Below are 20248 nucleotides of genomic sequence, written 5' to 3' on the forward strand. Positions count from 1 at the left end.
TCATCTTGAAGAAGAATTGTTAAAGTTCTTCGCCATACGGAAATACTTTCGCTTTTGTTGTGAGTTTCGCACGTTAGCTTATGGTTTATTTGAACTCAAATACTATTGGTAAGCACCTTTAGTTTGCGACAGCTTATATTACAACTTAGGCTAGGATGTACAATTCTTGCTCGGAGTCACTTTATCATATATCAGACTCCTCTAGCTCCGATCCGCCGAGCCCACGAAAGTGGTGCAGACTGCCGCCGTGTGTGGCTATATACAAGTCCGCTTCGGCTTCGCTGCCTATGGACCTTAATTTGATTTTCCCAATAGAATTATTTGATTTTCTTGACTTTTGCTGCGGTGGCGGCACTCGTTGCTCTGCGGATTCTGTAAACGAGCAGATTGGAGATTTGTCTATCAATTTGGGTCGCTAACTTGGCCTTTCGCGTTTGCTGTTTGGATCTTCCACAAAGTGCTCTTTAAAAGTTGGCTGACTTCATTAACTTAAACTTCGAATAAAATATAAAAATAATGTATAGAAGAAACGTTTAAGTATAACAAAATTTATATAAAGATCGGTGGTAGCTGTTAAGTTTATTGCAAGTATATGTGAGTGTAAAAATTGATAAAAACTAAAATAAAAGCACTCACCGCGGTCTTAAGGTACTAAGTCATCAATATAAAGCATATGTTGATAACGATTTGAACTTAAGGTATAAGTATAAGTATACCTTAGAAATAAATTTACGACTATGGTTGCAGATCAGCCAACTTCACATACTAAATACACTTTGTGAAGGCTCCCAGCAATCGCTCCAGGCTGATTGAACATTTCACTTAACATATATTGCTTGTGTAGTTTGTGATTGCAATGTTTCGCAGGTCTTACTATTACTTATTGAAATTAGTTAAGTATTTCAATTCTTTGTGTAGTTAAGTACAGTTTGTAGGCGCTGTAAATGTTCGACTTAGCTGTTCATTTGTACAATGGTTCGTGAGTTTAACATTTTATACAGAATACTTATTGGCTGAGTCGTTTGCTGATTGTGTTTTTTTTACAAATTTGAATTTTTGGTATATGGTAGGTATGTGCATTGCGGAGATTTTCAATTGTTTGCGTTAATTTGGTTTCTGAGTAATATGCGATACATTTTTCGATACATGGTCGGCTGTTTAGCAAATAAAGAGAGACGCGTCGCTCGGTGAACTGTTGCATGTGTTTCTTGTGCGCTTTTCTCAGCTACAGTACATGTTTTGGGCTATATATGTACATTTTGAGTTTTGTGTGAACGAGGGCGCCTAAATCATGTGCGACATCATGCAACGACTCACATCACGGTTAGCGCGATGCAAATGACCTTGATAATGCTGATGAATGCGCTGATAATGGTGTGGCTGCTGTGGATGTTGCTGTTGCTCTTGATGTTGCTGCTGCTGCTGCGCTGGAAAACTCGTCTCCGATTCCATCATCATCATGCCGCCGGTGGCCTGCATCTCGTAATCCATCAAAGAGGCCTGCGTTCCAATTATTTGTGTGGCAGGCAACGAAAAGAAATCTGCAAGGCAATAAACTGATTAGTAAGTTACATCAATTCAAAATATATAGGACAATATTATTTGGTAAACAAGGCGTAACAGAAAAACGCATTGTTTTTACAAGTTGTTGTATATACAAACTAAACTCTATACTCCGATTTTTCTCAGTGCAACGGCAATGCAACGCAACACGTTGACACTATCGATGCTTGGCCTAATTACCCGATCGTTTATTTATAACCAATTCGGAGCAGAGCGAATGTGTTGTCATTTCTTATCTTTTTTTCGCTTTTTGTTTGTGCTGATACCTTATCAACGCAATCGGAAACTATTAGTTAACGAAGGCATAACTGAGTGCACAGATTAACAACAACTAATTAAGAGTAGTCATAGTTGCAAAAATATATATGCATATTTATTCCAATAGAAAATATTTAAAATTGTATTTATATTATTTTGTACCCCCTTTTAACAATTTAAATAAAGATCAAAAAGTTGATATATATTTAAGTAAAGCGTGAACAAAGCTAAATGACATGTATATATCATTAAATTCACTTAAAAACATTTAAAAAGCATGTATACCCTCAGAAAGAGTATAGATTATTGATTCACTCCCGCAGATATACACATTTCTTTTCTATCTTTGTTTTCTTCTATTGTTGGAACACTTTTGCAAATGCAGATTGATTAAACCGGCGCTGTAAGAAGAATCGTAACACTCTGTTGACCCAGTGTACCCAGTCATCTCCGCAGCCCCTCCAGTTAATCCCCCACTACTTGTGTGTTTTGTTTAGTCGGCCAAACACACCGATATACATATATAATGACTGAGTCAAGCCGGTTTTTCTTTGCTAAATTTAAGCGGCTGTCAAGTGCTTATCGTTTCGAGTCCGGTACCTTCTGTATGTCAGAGATAGTCCGGAACCCATTGAATAAGTGAAAAGTGATAACACAGGTCACTGGGAGAGCCAATGGGAGAAGAAATGGGGCCGCAAGGTCAGAGATAATTGTGTAAATTTACAAGTTTTACGACACTTTCACGCAATACCAATTAAATGCGCGGGCATAAGAGCCAAGGTCGAGAGATTATAAACGAAATTACGGCTTAAGTCATCTGGTGTGTTCCGGTTTTTAAATTCACACCAACAAAAATGGTTTCAATAAACATTTAAAGTAAAATTAATATCATATTTGATTCAAGTATAATTTTAATTTCATTGCAAGTGTTAAATTGGAGTTAAAAATGTTTTAAAACACAAAGAAAATGCCACCATTACTTAAAAAGCATTGAGAATAATATTAAAATATATTTCTGAGTGTTTTCTGGAACAGCTCACCAATGAGCTCATAATAAATATTTAAAAGCCGCTCGACAACAAATTTAATTATTCAGAATTTTAGATTTCATGTGCAATTGCTAAGTAAGCTGATTATAAAACTGCCCTAAACAATTTAATAATTATTAATAACTAATTCTAGCTTGCATTTTGGAGCAGCGATACTCACCATTGCAGTACTGGGCGGCCAAGTCAGACTCGTCGTAGCGACATCTCTTGGTGTACACCGGTTGGTCCGTGTCCAAATCCCCGACAGGATTGTGACCGGGATTCAGGCGTTTCTTGCAGCGCAGGACTTCCGGGGGCAGGACGACCGGCATCGGTTGTGCCGCCAGGTGATTGCCATCGCTGTTGTTGTTGTTGTTGGCGTCGGTCATGAAGGTGACGGCGCGTGGATTGAACGGATCCATCGAAGGACGCAGCGCTCCTGTTTCGAAAGTGGCGTCCGCCGACGACGACGGATCACCATGTGCCCAGCACTCGAAGTTCGTCAAAACCATCGCGCGCCAGCTGCAGTGGAATTTCCCCAAAAAAACCCAAAAAGCGAGTACAGTAAATTCGGAATAAACGCGCGTCTGCGTCCGTACTGTACTGTATGAAATCGTGCGGCGAACTGCAGGCGCGTATTTTTCCCCTAATTGTAATCGTATTTGTATGCAATATGGATTTTGCTGGCTCTGTCGGCTTAATAAGCGCCGAAAATACGCAGCAGTTGCTAAAATGGCTGAAATAATTCAATTAACACACGCAAGCGGGGAGCGCGAGCAATCGGCCGAAATGCGACTGTAAATGCGGTGACGGCAACTGTTAAAAATAAACCAATAAGCAAGTTTTACATTTTGCCGCGTGCGCCTTTCGATTCACGATTGCTCTTTTGTTTTCCTTTCGCTCCGGTGTGACCACACTGCTGGTGTCGCAATATGGCGTGCGGCCATTGAGAAAAATACCGAAGAAGTAGCGAAAACACAACTGTGGTCGCAACAATAGTGCAGAACGTATATATAAATATCTTAGATTTTGAATATCATTGCTTTTTATTGGAGAGCATGGAAACCATGAATATATATATATTAGATTTTGAATCTTGAAAATAGCGAAACAATGGCGTATAATATGTTACTTAAACACAATTGGCACTTCGTTTTGGATAATTGAAGAAATTGCTTCAATACTTACCTTTTAATTTTGATTTGATTTCAATTTTTTACTCACTTTTTTTACGAATTTATATTAATATAATAAAAATTATATTAATTTATATTAATTACATTTAAAAAATATATATGTTCGTAGAAATCATAAAGGACTTGGTTAAGAAATGTGTTTAAATATTTCGGTAGCAACGATACCAACGATTAATCGACTAGTCGCAGTATTTTCAGGTTTATTGGCAATACGGTACTACCACTTTATCATGTGATTTGTGATTTGTCAAATATTTCTGATAACCGAATGGCAGGCCAAAGCAAAACGAGGAATTGAGAGAAATTGCTGATTTTTCAATTAAGCCGCATTCTATTTAGCTGGAAAGATGTCGACCAAGAACAAGAAAGCCGCCGGTGGCAACGGAGGTGCGCCTAAACAAACCCGCCAGCAGTCGCACGTATGTAACATGAGGGCTCCAATTGCCGGCTAGCTAATCCCTTGTTTATTTTTGGATGCCCAGGACTCGCAGGACTATAGCTCCTTCAAGACAGTGCTCTTCTACTGCATGCTCATCGTTTTCCTGCCCGTGCTGACCTTCTTCGTGCTGAAGGGCTTCGTTCTAGACCAGTTCCTCAACATTTCCGAAGTCAAAGTGAACATAGCATCCGCCGTGGGAGCGGTCGTTGCATTGCACATCGCTCTGGGCCTCTATATCTACAGGGCCTACTTCGGAGCACCCGGTTCCAAGGGCTCCAAAACGGACTAATCCTCATCTACCCCGGACTGTTACCCCATTTCCATTAACTTTAAGTCGGTAGAGCACTCTTGTACATACATACATGCTACATATATAGATACAATTGTTTACATGCCAGCGAGAGAGGAGAAAGTCGCCTGTAAACCGTGTGTAATCGCTTTTCATTGCATAAGTTTCGATAACAGCGTGGAAAACGTGTTGTGTTGTGTAGTGTTCTGTGTGCATAATTTGTATTAAAAATATACATGAATAAGTGAAATGCGTGTGCTACTCAGAAATTATTCCCTAATGGAGGCCGTCAAGAGATTGCTGCCGAGACCGCGCAAAAAAATCTACAATCTAGGCGCTTGCTTCGAACTGGTGGATATTCCTAAGGTTAACTAAAACATACATTTGTTGTACTATCTGTTTGAAAGGAGAGTTGAGTATAGGGTTTACTGACTTCGGGGATTTTATAACATCGATAAATTAATTTTATGTTTTATTTTATGTTTTCTTTTTGATTGGAGTAAATTAGTCGTTTTGTGACTTAAAACTTAATAGTTAATTAATTTGTTAAAATAGAGAGGCTAGTGAACTGAATATTTATAATAACCATTGCTGAAGGCCCCCACTCATTAAATCTGGCCACGCCCGTGACCTGTTTTAATGGGGGTGCCACCTGTTCGGGATTGGTGCTGCCACCTGTTCGGGATTGGTACTGCCACCTGATACAAATGGCAAACAGCTGTTTAAATAATCATACGCGTAAACAAAACGATTTTGACTGAATAGTAAACAAGGAAATTAAATGATTTTTGAGAGGAGTGCAATAAATTACTGTTGGGAAACTAGACACCCACAACGAGCGTTACCTATATAAAGTGTTATTTTCGTTAGCAATTTGACCCCCTTTGCGACGCCCATTTTTTGTTGTTCTGTGCCTTACAAATTGGCCGTAAAAACTGACCAAAATGATAAATTACTAGACTTGCCAAAGAGTCTTAAGTACAAGCCGGAGTGTGCCGCAAAATAGTTGCGCAGCCGGACGACCGACCTTTGAACTTCTTACGAATCTGCCGCTATTGATTGCAACCACCTGTTGGGACACAACACACCTACCGCCAAACAAAAACACTCAGCCACGTAGTCTTGAGTCAGTCGGTGAAATATGCTACATCGAACCGCTAGAATGTGGACGCTGTGCGTGCAGACGGCTTTGATAGCCACCTTGGTGAGGGGATCCATTTCCCAGAAGGATAATCTCGTGGGAAGAACACAGGTCAATGGAGGGTAATGCAGCTAAACCAACCGCCTGCTTAATATGTGCTTTCTTTTACTTCCAACAGATATCCTACAATCCCAGCGAGCTCTCCGAGTCCAGATTCCTGGAATACAGCAATCTATCCGATAAGCTTCACCTAAGGGAAGCCATTGACAAAATCCTTATACCTCGAGTTGTGGGCACAACAAATCATAGCATCGTGCGCGAATACATCGTCCAGAGTTTGAGGGATCTAGACTGGGATGTGGAAGTGAACAGCTTTCATGATCACGCTCCCATCAAAGGCAAATTGCATTTCCACAACATCATCGCCACCCTGAATCCAAATGCTGAGAGATATCTGGTGCTGTCCTGCCATTATGATAGCAAGTACATGCCTGGAGTGAAATTCCTGGGGGCCACCGACTCAGCAGTGCCCTGTGCCATGCTTCTCAACCTGGCCCAGGTGCTTCAGGAGCAGCTGAAACCCCTCAAGAAGAGCAAACTGAGTTTGATGCTCTTGTTCTTCGATGGCGAGGAGGCTTTCGAGGAGTGGGGACCCAAGGACTCCATCTATGGAGCACGACACCTGGCCAAAAAGTGGCACCATGAAGGAAAACTGGATAGAATAGATATGCTGGTGCTCCTGGATCTGTTGGGAGCCCCCGATCCAGCATTCTACAGCTTCTTCGAGAACACCGAGTCCTGGTACATGCGTATCCAGTCTGTGGAGACACGTCTTGCCAAGTTGCAGCTCCTGGAGCGATATGCTAGCAGCGGAGTTGCCCAGCGCGATCCCACTCGCTACTTCCAGTCGCAGGCCATGCGATCCTCTTTCATCGAGGACGATCACATACCCTTCCTGCGGCGAAATGTGCCGGTCTTGCACCTCATTCCGGTGCCCTTTCCCAGTGTATGGCATACGCCCGACGATAACGCCAGCGTGATCGATTATGCGACGACGGACAACCTGGCACTGATTATACGGCTCTTCGCTTTGGAGTATCTGCTGGGCGGAGCCGAGGCGAAGTAGTCAAGTGGGCTGCCGTGTGAATCACAAATGACAAATGTTATATCTACTTACGGCCTTATCTAATTGACCTGCTCCACTATCGGAGCATTGTTGAATGTTCTTATGCCCTTTAAAACTAATTAGAAAGATCTGCAATACGCGTGCTCCAAATATTTTTATACACATGTATTTATAGAAAATGCTTAGCTAATGACACGTCACGTTTATATATTTTTTGTAATCTTTCGGTTGTAAATTGTTTCACTTATGTACATATTCAGTTCAACATATACAAAGTAAATGTACCTTAAAACAAATAACTTTTAACGCACTGGTGGGACAAATTCAGATCGTGTTTTGTCACAAGAGGGAGACGAGCATATTGTCTGGATGGAACAACTTCCGTCGGTTTCAAATGGAAATCAAACGTTCATATTTTGAGCGATCGCTAAAACTTGATTAAGTCTGCATTAAATATATAAAATGATTTGGCATGAAATGTACTGTACATTCTTCTCCTTCATTCTCGTCACAAAAATTGTTTAACCTGTGCATTTAAGCGTCTCGTTTAATAAGCTCAAACGTCAATATATCCATATATCTATATGGCAATTCCTAAACTAACTTAAGAACTAGCTAAAATCGTTAAGCCTTGATTGAAAACTATAGTAAGTGAAACGGAATCAATCGCTACTCGTTGGCCCAGGTGGACTGTCGTTTAACTCGGCTGTACCCTCTTTCGTCGCATCCACACAAGTTTCCTCCAGTTTGGGCATGGACTTCGCCACTTGCTGATCTTGACCCTTTAGCAGCTGGCCAGCGGATAGTTCCTCAGGTTTCTCCACAACCACTGCACTGAGTTCAGCGCAAGACTTGGATTTGGCTCTGCTATGTTCGTGGCTACTGGCTGCACACTTGGCTGGAGAAGATGACTTTCGGCCGCTAGGAGCATCACAGACCTCGCGGAGATCGGTGCGAGAATCCCTGCAGCAAACCTTCTCGATGCACTCCACTGACTGGCACTGCATCAGGCATTCTAGCGAGGCAGAGGCATTCTTATTGGTGGACGGATAGAACTCCGGTTGAATTGTGACCGCTCCGATTCCCTGATCGTGGAAGTATGTCCGAACCCGTTCGATGATCTGGAGGTAGAGTTTGGGATTCTGGAACTGGATGTGTATGGTAGCCACGTATCGGTGGGCGGCCAATTGCCATATATGCAGGTCGTGATAACTGATGATCTCCGGGAACTTGGTGACCAAGGTTCGCTCAAAGATCTCCAAGTCGATGGAGCCAGGGATGGTTTGCAGAAGGATCAAGCAGGATTCCTTCACTGTAAAAAAGATGGGAAAAGGTTTAATTTTATTTTAAATAAACAAAAATGTATATTTTCATTTAATACTTACTGTAGGGATAACTAAGCGTCACCAGCAGGACGCAGGAGAAAATTGAGAGCACGGGATCAATGAACTTGGCCGTGTGCTGCTCATCCTCTGCCACATAGACGATTGCGGCACAAACGATCACAAATACGGTACTGGACACATCCCGCAGCATTTCGACGGCTCCCTGGCGTTTGGTGGCGAAGTAAACACTACCTACCTCCGCCTCTAGTTGCTCGCGCAACTGACGATCGTTCTGGGATTTGCTGAGCTGTCTTTGCATCGGAGTCAGGGATACATCCAAGTTGCTGGACATGGGCCGCTCCAGCACCACGTTTCCGCCGGGTGTGAGGTGCAGAAAGCTTCCCTGGTGCAGCGTGTATCCGCCAATTAGCAGATATGTCAGTCCATTCAGGATTAGCCCGATGAAGCCCAGCATCATCACGGGTATGGGTAGATGCATCGTGTCCTGATGATCGATGTGAACCAGAGTTTGCAGAGCCTCCACCACCAGGGAAAAGGATAACGAGGCCAGGATGATGAACACAATCAGCATGGTCAAAATATCGATCCTGGCCCAACCGAATGTATTCCGTAGCTTCTGCTCCCGACGCTCCCTTTTGGCCCGTGTTTGGGCATCCGTTTCGGCCAGGCTGACAGCCACTCCGGAGCCATTTATCTTGGTCAGAGCGGGTGGAGGATTCCTCGGCTCCGGCGCTTTTTTGCTGTGCTGTAAGATAAAGAAGGCGAAATCAGAAACTGGTTAATATAATCAGCACCTTATAATAATAGTAGTTTAAAAGAACTTTAAAGTTGTTTAACCATTTCAGAGGCGACTTTAGTTAATGAACAATAAGTTTATTACTTAGAAAATGCATCTAGATTTTTTAGGCTCTAAAAATCACTCCAAATATTAATATTGTTAATTTATCAAGTTCATTCTTCTCTGGTTTATTGTTATTAATATATATATTATATATTATTATTATATACAAAATTAACTTGTTTGTCCTGAAAACAATTGGCATAGAAATACATAGAATCGAATGGAAAAGCATAATCATCGTCATGCTTTCCAAGCCAATTGGCACTGGCCCATCTACAACAATTTTGGTGGGCAGCTCATTAAACGCTCCGCTGATCGTCTGTCTATCTGACGGTCTGTCTGTCTGTTGGTCTGCTCCATTATATAAGCTCGAAATCAGACCACTCAACTGTCCACACATACAACATCGTCCACTGTTTGAAAGCTTTCGATTTCTGGTGTTTGGAATCGCCTGTAACTCGCCGATTTTGGCCATGTCTTGTTCGGTTTCTGCGGTTTTTCTTTTTTTTGGGCCTGGTCTTTGTCTTTTGCGAAACGTGCTTGGCACGCTTTCCCATGCCGGCAACGATTTTTGCATTTGTTCAATATTAAAATATTAGCTTTGACTGTTCCATAAATTTTTAGTTGGACATTTTGATTGTGGAAGTATTCACCTTGAATTCCAATCAACTTAAAAACGAAGAAACAGATCGAACAAGATATATACTTGTGGATAAATGTTTATTATTATTATAGTTTACAAACAAACTTATGTGATAAAACGGCTACAGGGTCTTTGACTAATTGTTGACAAACAACCCGCCTGCAATACGATCTTCCCTGAAGAATTGCACATACCCTACCATCTCTAACCGCATTCCTAACCATGCAGATCTTATACTCATTACCAAACGGATGATATAAACAGTATCTGAGGCAATAACTACGTGTAATCAACCTGATTCCATGTCACCTGCTGTGTAGACAGGGGTATTACACGCGAGGAGGTAATTACACAGCAATAGGATGATAAACCCCATGAAAACAGTGACTAAACTTACTGATTAGCCCAAATAATAACGAAAGGAGCCACTCCCATGCAGAGATGATAAAAGTATTTCAAAAATTCGGCCATAAATTATCAAAAAAAAAAAAAAAACAGTCCAAACGAAACCAGTTCTGCGCAAAATAAAAAGGTGTTTGGAATGCGTTTTTGATACACTTTGTTGTGGTCCGGCTTATGAAAGTTCAATGCACCAGCATCTGTTTCGACTTTGCACCAGCACGCGACATTTCCTGGCCAAAAAATGTTAAACGGGGTAGCAAAATAAGTCATGTGCGCACATGCAACACAATTATTGTTTTCAAGTAATCACCGCATAAATATTGGGTGTTGAATGTGTAACTTTTCATACCCAATACTGGCAGAGCAATTGGGTATACTAGATTCGTTGGAAGGTATGTAACAGGCGAAATGAAGTATATATTTATTCTTGATCAGGATCACTTTCTATGTCCATTTGTCGTTAAATGGACCGTCCGTCCGTATGATAGTCGAGGTTTTGGGAACTAAAATAGCTAGAAGGTGGAAATTAATCATGTCCAATGGGTATCTGATAGTGGAGAAAGTTTATTTTGATACATAACAAATTTATTCGGAATAAATAATATATCTTGAAACATACAACTTAAGTTAATAATAATGCCAAATAAATAATTAAAGCAATTATTCTAGCATATAAAATTGATCACTATAAATCATTGTTAAACCTAAAATCAATAATTAATGATACGTTTTTAGTGATTGACCTACCTTAATTGTAATGATACAACCGCCGAGTGCGAAAATATTGCACAGCATGTGATGACTGGCCATCAGCAGAGTGAGTCCATGGGTCAAGTGGCTGAGGATCAGCTGGAGCACGAAGTAGCAGATCGATAGCACCAGTACGGTGTACAGCGGTATCGGCTTGCACCGCTGGAGGATATCCTTCACCATTGTTCTGTGGAAGGAAGACATCGAAAGGTCAGTTTAAGTTTAATATCTGCTAGATGCGAAAATGGCGGACAATGAGAGACCGCTCTTGACAACAAACTGCACTAGGTGTGATCTATATAAATCTATATTCAAATTTACTATTCGCATGTTCATCAACTGTCGGTCAACATTATTTGAATGTGGAAGATGAATAAACTGTCTGGGAATTTATTAACCAAACATACATATGTCGCAGCGTTGGCATTTATTTGGGCCTGATCTTCCATATTGGCAAATAAACCTTTCGAGTGAAGCGAATTCCAACCGGCGTGCGCGATCGTCTGTATGCAACTGATCGTATTTTCTACGCATCGATCTATCCTTTACACACCCTAGCTGGACTACACTTGGCGACAGCGCGACAACGCCGTCGCCTCACTCGTAACGGTACTTTGGCGCCAGTCATATTCTACGTTGCAGTCAAATTCTAAGAATGTCCTCACGATATACCAAACTCATTGCGCAGCTGCGTCTTGCAAGCACAGTGGTCAAACCATGCTAATAATATGACAGACACGTACAGTGGTCAAAATACATTCGTAATGCGACACGGCCTTCCTGACATAATACACGTCCTCGTGTATTGTCTTAAATCTACCACATAAGTGATAACACTTCAGGATTCAAAAGACTCTATGGATATTTCAAAGAATTATTTCCATTCAATCCATTTCTGATTCAAATTAGTTTCAACTTTAGTCTTATCATAACATGACTAAATTACTTAAATTTTCGTAACACAACTCAAATTTAACAAATCATACCACTCGTGTAATTCCTTTAACACATTTTTCTCTTAAGCTTTCAAATCAAACAAATTTTGTAGTTCCTTTTACAAATAATTAACTTATCTTTTGTGTAGTTCCTTTTACACATAATAAACTTATCTTTAGTGTAGTTCCTTTTACACATAATTATCTTATATTTGTGTAGTTCCTTTTACACATACTGAAATTATATTTTGTGTAGTTCCTTTTACACAAACGACAAACGGCCATAACAAGTCTCTTCTGCTATGGTGCGGTCTTCAGTTTCTCTATTGGGCAACAGACACGACTCCTATCGTGCTGCCCCTGTCTTTACATAACTCATCTTTATCGTATTCTGCTTGAGCTTTCATGTTCTTTTTAGCCTCCTTTCTCAAATTTTCTTTGTCTACCTCATCATCGTTATTTTCGTTTAGCGGCAAAAAGCCAAAAGGTCGAGCTTCCTTACCAATCAATAATTCCAAAGGGCTAAACTTAGTCACACGATTAATTGTGCCATTCATTGCTAGCTGCACTTCAGCCAACGCATCCTGCCATGATCTCTGACTAGACTCGACTTCTATTTTAGGCATAGGATGCAGCTCAGCCTGCACTTTTCCCGCTAGTGGCTTAGAAACTTTACATTTAATGCAATCTTCTACGAATCCACGCACACATTTAGACTGTAAAAACGCCCACCATCTATGCACCCTCGGTGTTAAACCTAGTTTTGTGCGGCTGTCCTTTAAATAATTACAGTCAGTATATACTACAAATTTACGTCCTGTAATACTCTACAACATGAGGTTTATTGTCAATTTTATGTAACAGGATCGCTCCATATTGATTACCACAGCAAGTCTCCTGCGTGTTGTCCCTTCGATCCCTTCGACCAGACTAATTCACGTCGCCCTCTCGTTGCTTTCCTTATATTTCTCAACTTCACATCATTATTTCAATCTTTAACTCAACGTAATATTTCATCAATATCCGAAAAATTTTTATCAAATAACATATCGGCATCCCTTGCATTGCTCAAACTTTTCTTTGCAATTTACATTTTATGACTTCATTTCTTTTGATCAAACAGTAATCGTATCTCTTGCCACACTTCTTTTTTTTTCTCATTCTTTACCTTACCATTCTCTCTGTTTTGTCTCTAGTTTGTCACACTGTCAGGCTCTTGCTGCACTCCTTGCAACGATCTCACGCATCCTCATGCGTCATGGTCCCTCCAGACCCTCATGGCTGTAGCCTTGTGAATAATTAACTCAGAGTCTATGGTCTCTACGAGTGCCTCAGTCGGCGATCTCTCGCAGTGGTCTCTACGAGTGTCTCAGTCGGCGATCTCTCGCATTGGTCTGCGTCTACCTCAACAGGCATCGACCATAACTATTCGTGGGCCTACTATACGTTCTCTTGCTTGTCAAAGATCTCAACACATATCGGTCACCATCAAGCTTTTCTGCCATTACATATGGCCCCCAAACCTTGGGTTTAGCTTTGTTTGATGCCGCTCTTCACTCTTGAGCAAGACATGGCCGCCTACATTGAATCTTATTTCTTATATTGAATCTTTTTTTTATTTATAAAATTAAAATTACAAATCTTTACGTAGCTAGAATTTGCCACTCATAAGCACAGCACCACTAATTCATCTTTCCATGAACACATCCGCTAATCCCTCTTTCAATATGGAATCAAAAAAAGTATGGAACGGACTCACCGGTGGAACTTCTTACTATTCCTGATGGTGGAGCTACAGATGGTGGAGTACAGATGTCAACACGTTTCTTGGTCGCTTCCTTGTGATCGTCCTTTTGGACAGGCGGATGCGAAGTGCCCAAGCTCGTCGCATTTGAAACATTTGACTGTTAATTGGTCTTTTGATCCTTGCGTTGAACTTCCGTTGTGACTTCTTCCTTGATTTTGTGACCTCTGCCGAGCACGACATTCATCATATTTATGTCCAGTCTTTCCACAATAATTGCGTTCCGGGTCTGTTGTAGATGCGTCGTCATCAAGGTTCCGTTTTTTAAAAGTGTGCGCTTGTAGTTGTTGTTGCATGTCATTTCGAGTTTTAATATTGTTTGTAAAAACCCAGCGCGACAATTTGTCATCAATTTGTGCCATGTGAGCCAGATTAAGTGATACCGCAATTTCCTCCAGATCAATAGATTTAAATTTGGACATAAGTAAGGACGATTCGGCTTCCATATTCGGTGTAACTTTCTCGAGACTTTGGTCGCCCGTTCAAAATTTTCATCAGGGTGGCAGCAGACGTTTCGATGCCAACGAAGCGTTGAACGAAGAGTTCTTTAAATTGTGGCCATGTGATGCAAGCAAAGCATATTTGGGACAGCCATTGTGATGCACTTCCCTCTAGCGCCTTACTTAAAGTTATCATCAGGCTGCTACCTTCGGGCATTTTATCAGCAAAAATGAGATCCACTGTTGTACACCAAGCTGAGGCATCTGCACCAGCTCCCTCAGGATGAAACTTTGGGAGAGTTATATGTTTTCCCTTTTCATCAGTTGCCGATGCCTTTGGTGTCTGCATATTTTTGATGATCTCTATTAGGTTGTTGTTTTGCACTTGTAAAACTGCCAGGTATGCATCGGTGATATTTGTAGGCAAAGCAGATCCCACTTCTGATGTCGCAGCGTTGGCATTTATTTGGGCCTGATCTTCCATATTGGCAAATAAACCTTTCGAGTGAAGCGAATTCCAACCGGCGTGCGCGATCGTCTGTATGCAACTGATCGTATTTTCTACGCATCGATCTATCCTTTACACACCCTAGCTGGACTACACTTGGCGACAGCGCGACAACGCCGTCGCCTCACTCGTAACGCTACTTTGGCGCCAGTCATATTCTACGTTGCAGTCAAATTCTAAGAATGTCCTCACGATATACCAAACTCATTGCGCAGCTGCGTCTTGCAAGCACAGTGGTCAAACCATGCTAATAATATGACAGACACGTACAGTGGTCAAAATACATTCGTAATGCGACACATATATTATAATTTTCGATTCGGTTGTATTTATTGTATTTATTGTATTTATCATAATTAAAGCTTATTTCAAAGAATTATGAATGAATGTTATTGATAGCACATTTCATTTCTAACTATATATATTAGCCCTTCGATCGGTAAAACCCAACCGAACTGTGTCAAGTTCAAGATCCCAAAGGGGGATAAGCGAACCGATCCGATTTGGGGCGATACTGCCACTGAACCGAGCTGAACCTGCCATATTTAGGGTTCAGTTCATTCCCAGCCCATTCCAAGCACTCGTATGCCAATCACCACCACCACGATCGTCATCATGTGAGCACGGGCCCACATGAGCTCCTCCTGTCGCTTTTGCATGGGTTGCATGCAAATGAAGATGCTAAATGGGCCCGCTACACCCGTGGTTACCTCAGCGAATCTCATCGAATTGATCGCTCGATCGCCTGGGACATTGACGTAATTTTACGTGATCGTGGACATCTAGCTACCGATTGTTTGATGGACGCCCCCACTCAGTGTGCTTGCCGCCATGTAACCCCAAGGTTGAACCCCATTCGGCTGGTCATTTAAATGGCCTAAATGCCCTCTAGTAGAGTAATTACCGAGGGACATGTCGCGGTTTAATGATCTTTTTGGTTAATCCGAATAGACCATCTAAACAGAAGCTGAAGGTCCGTGCAATGACCTTTATGGTAAGTAAATCTGATACGTTGAGGTATACCTTACTTAAAGAACAGAACATAGACCTGTTATAGTTCATTAATGATATTTATAGTAATGCATTTATAGACAGTATTCCAATATGATTTCACTGTTTGTCTATAAATCTTCTTTAAAGTGACAGACAGTCGCTTCCACGTGGAATCCTCAATAGGATTATTACGCAAATGAACATTGCCGCCCAGAATACAATTTCATCAAATGTACACTCGCCTATGCTCGCCGTCAATTCGACTCTTAAATGAGCTAATTGCATTCCAAATTGTCACACGTGCAATAGCATACAATTATAATAGATCAAATGATAAAATCAATTGTTTTAGAACCCCATACAGATAGACATGAAGAGCGAGTAAGCTAAGTACTAGCTAAACCGCGCCTCGGGGGCACTAGATTGTGCGCCCCAGCAAACAATCGACTGTTTTCCATACTATAGCTATACAGTATTTCCAGCAGAGACATTGTAGAAACAACAATTAGCAGGTAGCAACAAACTATTTGGATGAGTGGAGTGTCCATAGACATCTGTTTGATTAAATGGATTCTGTGTACTCGTGTATCTTCCAGTTGTTCCATTAAATGTTCATTTCCTCAATTTAATTTCGTTTTCATTCGACAACCGAGATGTATGGGTGGGTGGTGGGAGGCAGGAGGCAATGTTATATAGGCTCGAACACCAGATAACAAAAGATAAGCAGAGCTACAGATACAGATACAGATAAAGATACTGATTCGTGTGAAGCCTCAGTTCGCTCATTGTTGCTGTAGTTGCTAGGGGATAATGAAGATAACGAAGTGATCCTCCCGATAAAATATGGTGTGATATGAGTGGCATGTGGATGAGAACTGACGGTTCCCAAAGACTACCAAAAAACAAAGATGTCAGGGCAGGTCTAAAAGCTGAAATCAGGCTTAGCTTTTCATTTACAATTTAGTACATCCATTACTCGTAGAGCAGGAGGGTATACTAGACAATCAAGGTAGTGTAAGGTAAATAGACTGAATGCCATTTTTTTTAGGTAAAAGATTTCAGGTAATGTATAGACTTGTTTTCAAAGCCAATTTTGAATGAAAAAGTTGTCATGTCATGTTAGATTGAATGAAGTATTGCTCCTATTTCTTGATTTTGTGTATTTAGTTAGAATTTATTTCAAATTTTATGCTTTTGGCAATACGATAGTTTTGGTTAACTTTTTAAATAAAGAAAACTACTAAATACAGAACTACATATCGGTATTGTTATTGATATCGCCGCTAAATCTTTGTTTTAACATCACTCAAAATATTTTTTGATGAGGTAAGAGTGAAAATCGAAGCAATCGTCAAGTAAAGTGAACAACTGATGTCGTGTAATTAAATTTGTATATCAATATCTATTAATTTGTATGTTAGCTAGCTATGTAATTGCCAGAACCATTTTACAAAAATGAAAAAGTTCATATATTAGTATTGTGCCAAATCGTTTTACTTTCGAGAATTCAATTTCAAAATGCTAAGGTTTTTATGGTTTTTTATTTTTTTTCACCCCTTTTTTCCAAATTATTTGATTACCCCGAATCCGGACCTTCTCAGGTGGCGTAAAATCCAGATCGTAAATCTGCGCCAAGAGTTGACAGCCCAATTGTCAATTAGACCAATGCAACAGCTCACTCCACCGATTGAAAAAATATACAAAAAGTGAAGCGTGCAGTAAAATTCGGGACCAATAACATTTGCTTTTTGTTTTGATTTGCCATCATCAGGTATCGGGTGCATTAATTCTGTTTGCTTGTTTAATTTTTTGCCTCTTTCGGACTATTGCCTGCATACAAATGAGATTTGGCAACAAACCGCATTTGTTGTACATTGATTTTTGCGTAGATTTTAAACTGAATTAAAAAATACTTCCTATGCGAGTCCCTGGCCTGTTTTCAAAACAGCCAGCAGCTAAAATCTAACAATTTTGACCATTTCGTACACGATGACAAGGTCGACGATGCCTTTGGAATTTCTAATTCGCAAGGGAACGGTGTTATTTAAAAATTCTATCAATATTGTTATTGTCTATCAGTGGGCCACAGACAACGTGTGCTGCCAATATTTTATTACTTTGTTGCCCATGTGGCGTATTTGAACATCGAACGCGCCAAAATCGGGCTCCTGATAAGCAGATAGAGATAGCTGTCTACCTACCCTATCGCTATCTCACCACAGGTGATTAAGTGGTAAGTGGACAGGTCTGACTGATAAGAGCGATTTAACAGAGATGGAAAAACAACAAAAAAGGATGTTAACAAAGGTGGAAAAACTAGCAGAAAGTAAGTATGCAGATTTGATATTCTTCAAAATTAGTAGGATATTAGTTAAATTTTCAGTACTTAAAAATCCAACTTGTATCTTACTGCTTTTTAGTCCATAATCATAAAAGTGAAACCCAATCCAAGTTTTTTTTTCGAGAATTCACAACCCTGACCACCTGTACATAATAAGCGATGAAGCACACGATTCAACAAAATATTCCCATTATAATAAACAAATAAGTGTAAATATTTTAATTACAATTTTATGCACCACCATCTACGTGCGATGTGCACCTATATACATAAGTATACATCTATATATGTATACTTTCCCTACATCCTCATCGAAAACGTGATCAGTTGGGGTATGAGAGATTTTTTGATGATTTACAAAAACCCATTAAAATAATACAAAGTTTGATATTAATGCTGATTACTAAAGACCCACTTCAATTACACTTAATGACTCAAAATTACAAAACGACAAATCTAATTGAATTAAATATATAAACATACAATTGCGGTCGCAGTGATAGAAGTAATAAATAGAATAATGCTTATCTATGAAAAATAAATAAATATAACAATTTTTCTTTAAATATAAATGTAAAATTTTTGGATCACACACTACTCTTTGGATTAATAAATTGAGTTTGCTAATATAAAACCGTGCAACCAAAAATGCACTATAAATTTTAGAGGCTTGGTTGTATAATCGCGGGCCAATTTGTTTGTTTATAATTTCATAAAGTAATTGTTTATATTATGTTGGGGCTGGAAACGCGGCCGAGCTGGGTTCTTCAGAACTTGAGCCAAGGCCCGGGATCAATTTGCATTGAATTAGCTTAGGGTGAGAATTTGCAGATGGATCGTAGACAGATATAACCGTTAATTAGCATTAATTTCGATCGAACTTATTTTTATACACCGCAGAAGTAATACATATTTCGGGCAATATTTTTTCACATCGGTGCCAAGAGGCGCGAGGCGTCTTAATAATCACTTGCTAAATGGATCTACAATCTGACCGCTAACGAATCAGTCATCTATATACAATCTGCGATTATCCAAAACAGCAAGCATTGGGGCGTGTTTTTCCTATTCCTGGTCCCAGATACGATTTCGGCCGAAAAGCCCTTATCAGTCTAGAACCCTAATACTGTAGCTAAGAACTGGAGATTTACCGTCTTTTGCACTCTGATAAGCGAAAAAAGGCCTGTGTTTGCTTTACGTTTTCTATTTATAGCCGCGCCAGCGTAAATTGCATTGGAAAATGTAGCTTTTCCTATTTTATTATTATTATTATTATTATTCACACACACGCACGTTGGCGATTTAAAATATTTCGAGGCACACGCGCTAATTTTTTCGGGAGCGAATCATTCAGCGCGTTGTTAACTGCAGCGCGGCTCAAACACGAATGATCGCAAAAGACGACGCTAAATATACATATGGCAACTAAACGGAAAAGCGGAAGCACCATGCCGAACTATGAGTACTCTTTTAATTGAAACTCGAAATGTTATAATACTGGCAGAGCTATGTTCTACAAAAACAAAGGGAATTCCTAATTATAATTCTGAGCATTCATAATTAAATTAGACTAAATTTTAAATTCTTTACTACAACGTATGTGTCCCAAGAGTAGTTAATTTTTATTTACTTTTTAAGTTATCAGTACGAATTTTAAACATGAATTGTGCACAGTTTAAAACATTTAAAAACATCATTTTTAATTGACCTTATAAGACTAAGCTATAGGGTGAAGATATGTTGATACTCTTCGTAAGGGTATTAAAGGCAAAGAGAGATGGTCGAATATGAGCAACAAGAACAACCATAACCACGACCGGCAAAACAAACGAAAAGCCTGCAAATTTAAAGGACAGGGTGCAGAGATAAGCTAGAGAGAGGTAGAAAGCAACTCACTATTGTATTTGTGTGGGCGAAAAAGTGCGTGAGCAGGCTGAAAAAAAATCAGCTGATTGCTAAAAGAGAGCGAAATGAGAGTAGAAAAAGGAGAGTGAAATTTATACATATGTTGCTTGTTTATGCATGTCACATGTAGGTATGCTTGTATTGCCGTTATCTAGGCAGGTTTATGAGACAACAACAATGCTATAATGAATATTTTACATACATATTTACATACGAAGCTATGGTAATCTCTACAGAATTACATCCCCAATTGTCAAAGGCAGTGATCTGTGCACATATTTAACTTATCAAACGCACAAC

General features: G+C 40.0%; 4 protein-coding genes across 6 annotated transcripts; 2 read left to right on the forward strand and 2 right to left on the reverse strand.

Moving 5' to 3' along the window:
* Positions 1-52: 52 nt before the first annotated feature.
* On the reverse strand, positions 53-3751 carry LOC6616317 (LIM and SH3 domain protein Lasp). 2 transcript variants are annotated; one of them, XM_032719621.1, is made up of 3 exons: positions 3031-3751; positions 1344-1541; positions 53-372 (listed from the first exon to the last, which is right to left on the reverse strand). In XM_032719621.1, the coding sequence occupies exons 1-3, from the start codon at positions 3359-3361 to the stop codon at positions 185-187; spliced, it is 717 nt and encodes a 238-aa protein (XP_032575512.1). In that variant the 5' UTR covers positions 3362-3751; the 3' UTR covers positions 53-184. The 2 variants fall into 2 exon arrangements, with proteins under 2 accessions (XP_032575512.1, XP_002040677.2); XM_002040641.2 differs by having other exon boundaries at positions 273-372; positions 1318-1541.
* A 515-nt stretch (positions 3752-4266) lies between these two features.
* LOC6616318 (vacuolar ATPase assembly integral membrane protein VMA21 homolog) lies at positions 4267-5023 on the forward strand. The gene is made up of 2 exons (XM_002040642.2): positions 4267-4464; positions 4528-5023. Exons 1-2 carry the CDS (start codon positions 4393-4395, stop codon positions 4771-4773), a joined length of 318 nt encoding a protein of 105 aa, XP_002040678.1. The 5' UTR covers positions 4267-4392; the 3' UTR covers positions 4774-5023.
* Positions 5007-7336, forward strand: LOC6616319 (glutaminyl-peptide cyclotransferase). 2 transcript variants are annotated; one of them, XM_002040643.2, is made up of 2 exons: positions 5007-5139; positions 6093-7336. In XM_002040643.2, the coding sequence occupies exons 1-2, from the start codon at positions 5023-5025 to the stop codon at positions 7038-7040; spliced, it is 1065 nt and encodes a 354-aa protein (XP_002040679.1). In that variant the 5' UTR covers positions 5007-5022; the 3' UTR covers positions 7041-7336. The 2 variants fall into 2 exon arrangements, with proteins under 2 accessions (XP_002040679.1, XP_032575511.1); XM_032719620.1 differs by lacking the exon at positions 5007-5139 and adding an exon at positions 5462-6025.
* Positions 7191-19426, reverse strand: LOC6616320 (zinc transporter 1). The gene is made up of 4 exons (XM_002040644.2): positions 19195-19426; positions 11020-11209; positions 8426-9131; positions 7191-8352 (listed from the first exon to the last, which is right to left on the reverse strand). The coding sequence occupies exons 2-4, from the start codon at positions 11203-11205 to the stop codon at positions 7703-7705; spliced, it is 1542 nt and encodes a 513-aa protein (XP_002040680.1). The 5' UTR covers positions 11206-11209; positions 19195-19426; the 3' UTR covers positions 7191-7702.
* Positions 19427-20248: the final 822 nt, after the last annotated feature.

This window comes from Drosophila sechellia, chromosome 3L (genome assembly GCF_004382195.2).
Source record: "Drosophila sechellia strain sech25 chromosome 3L, ASM438219v1, whole genome shotgun sequence".
NCBI classification, from domain to species: Eukaryota; Metazoa; Arthropoda; class Insecta; order Diptera; family Drosophilidae; genus Drosophila; species Drosophila sechellia.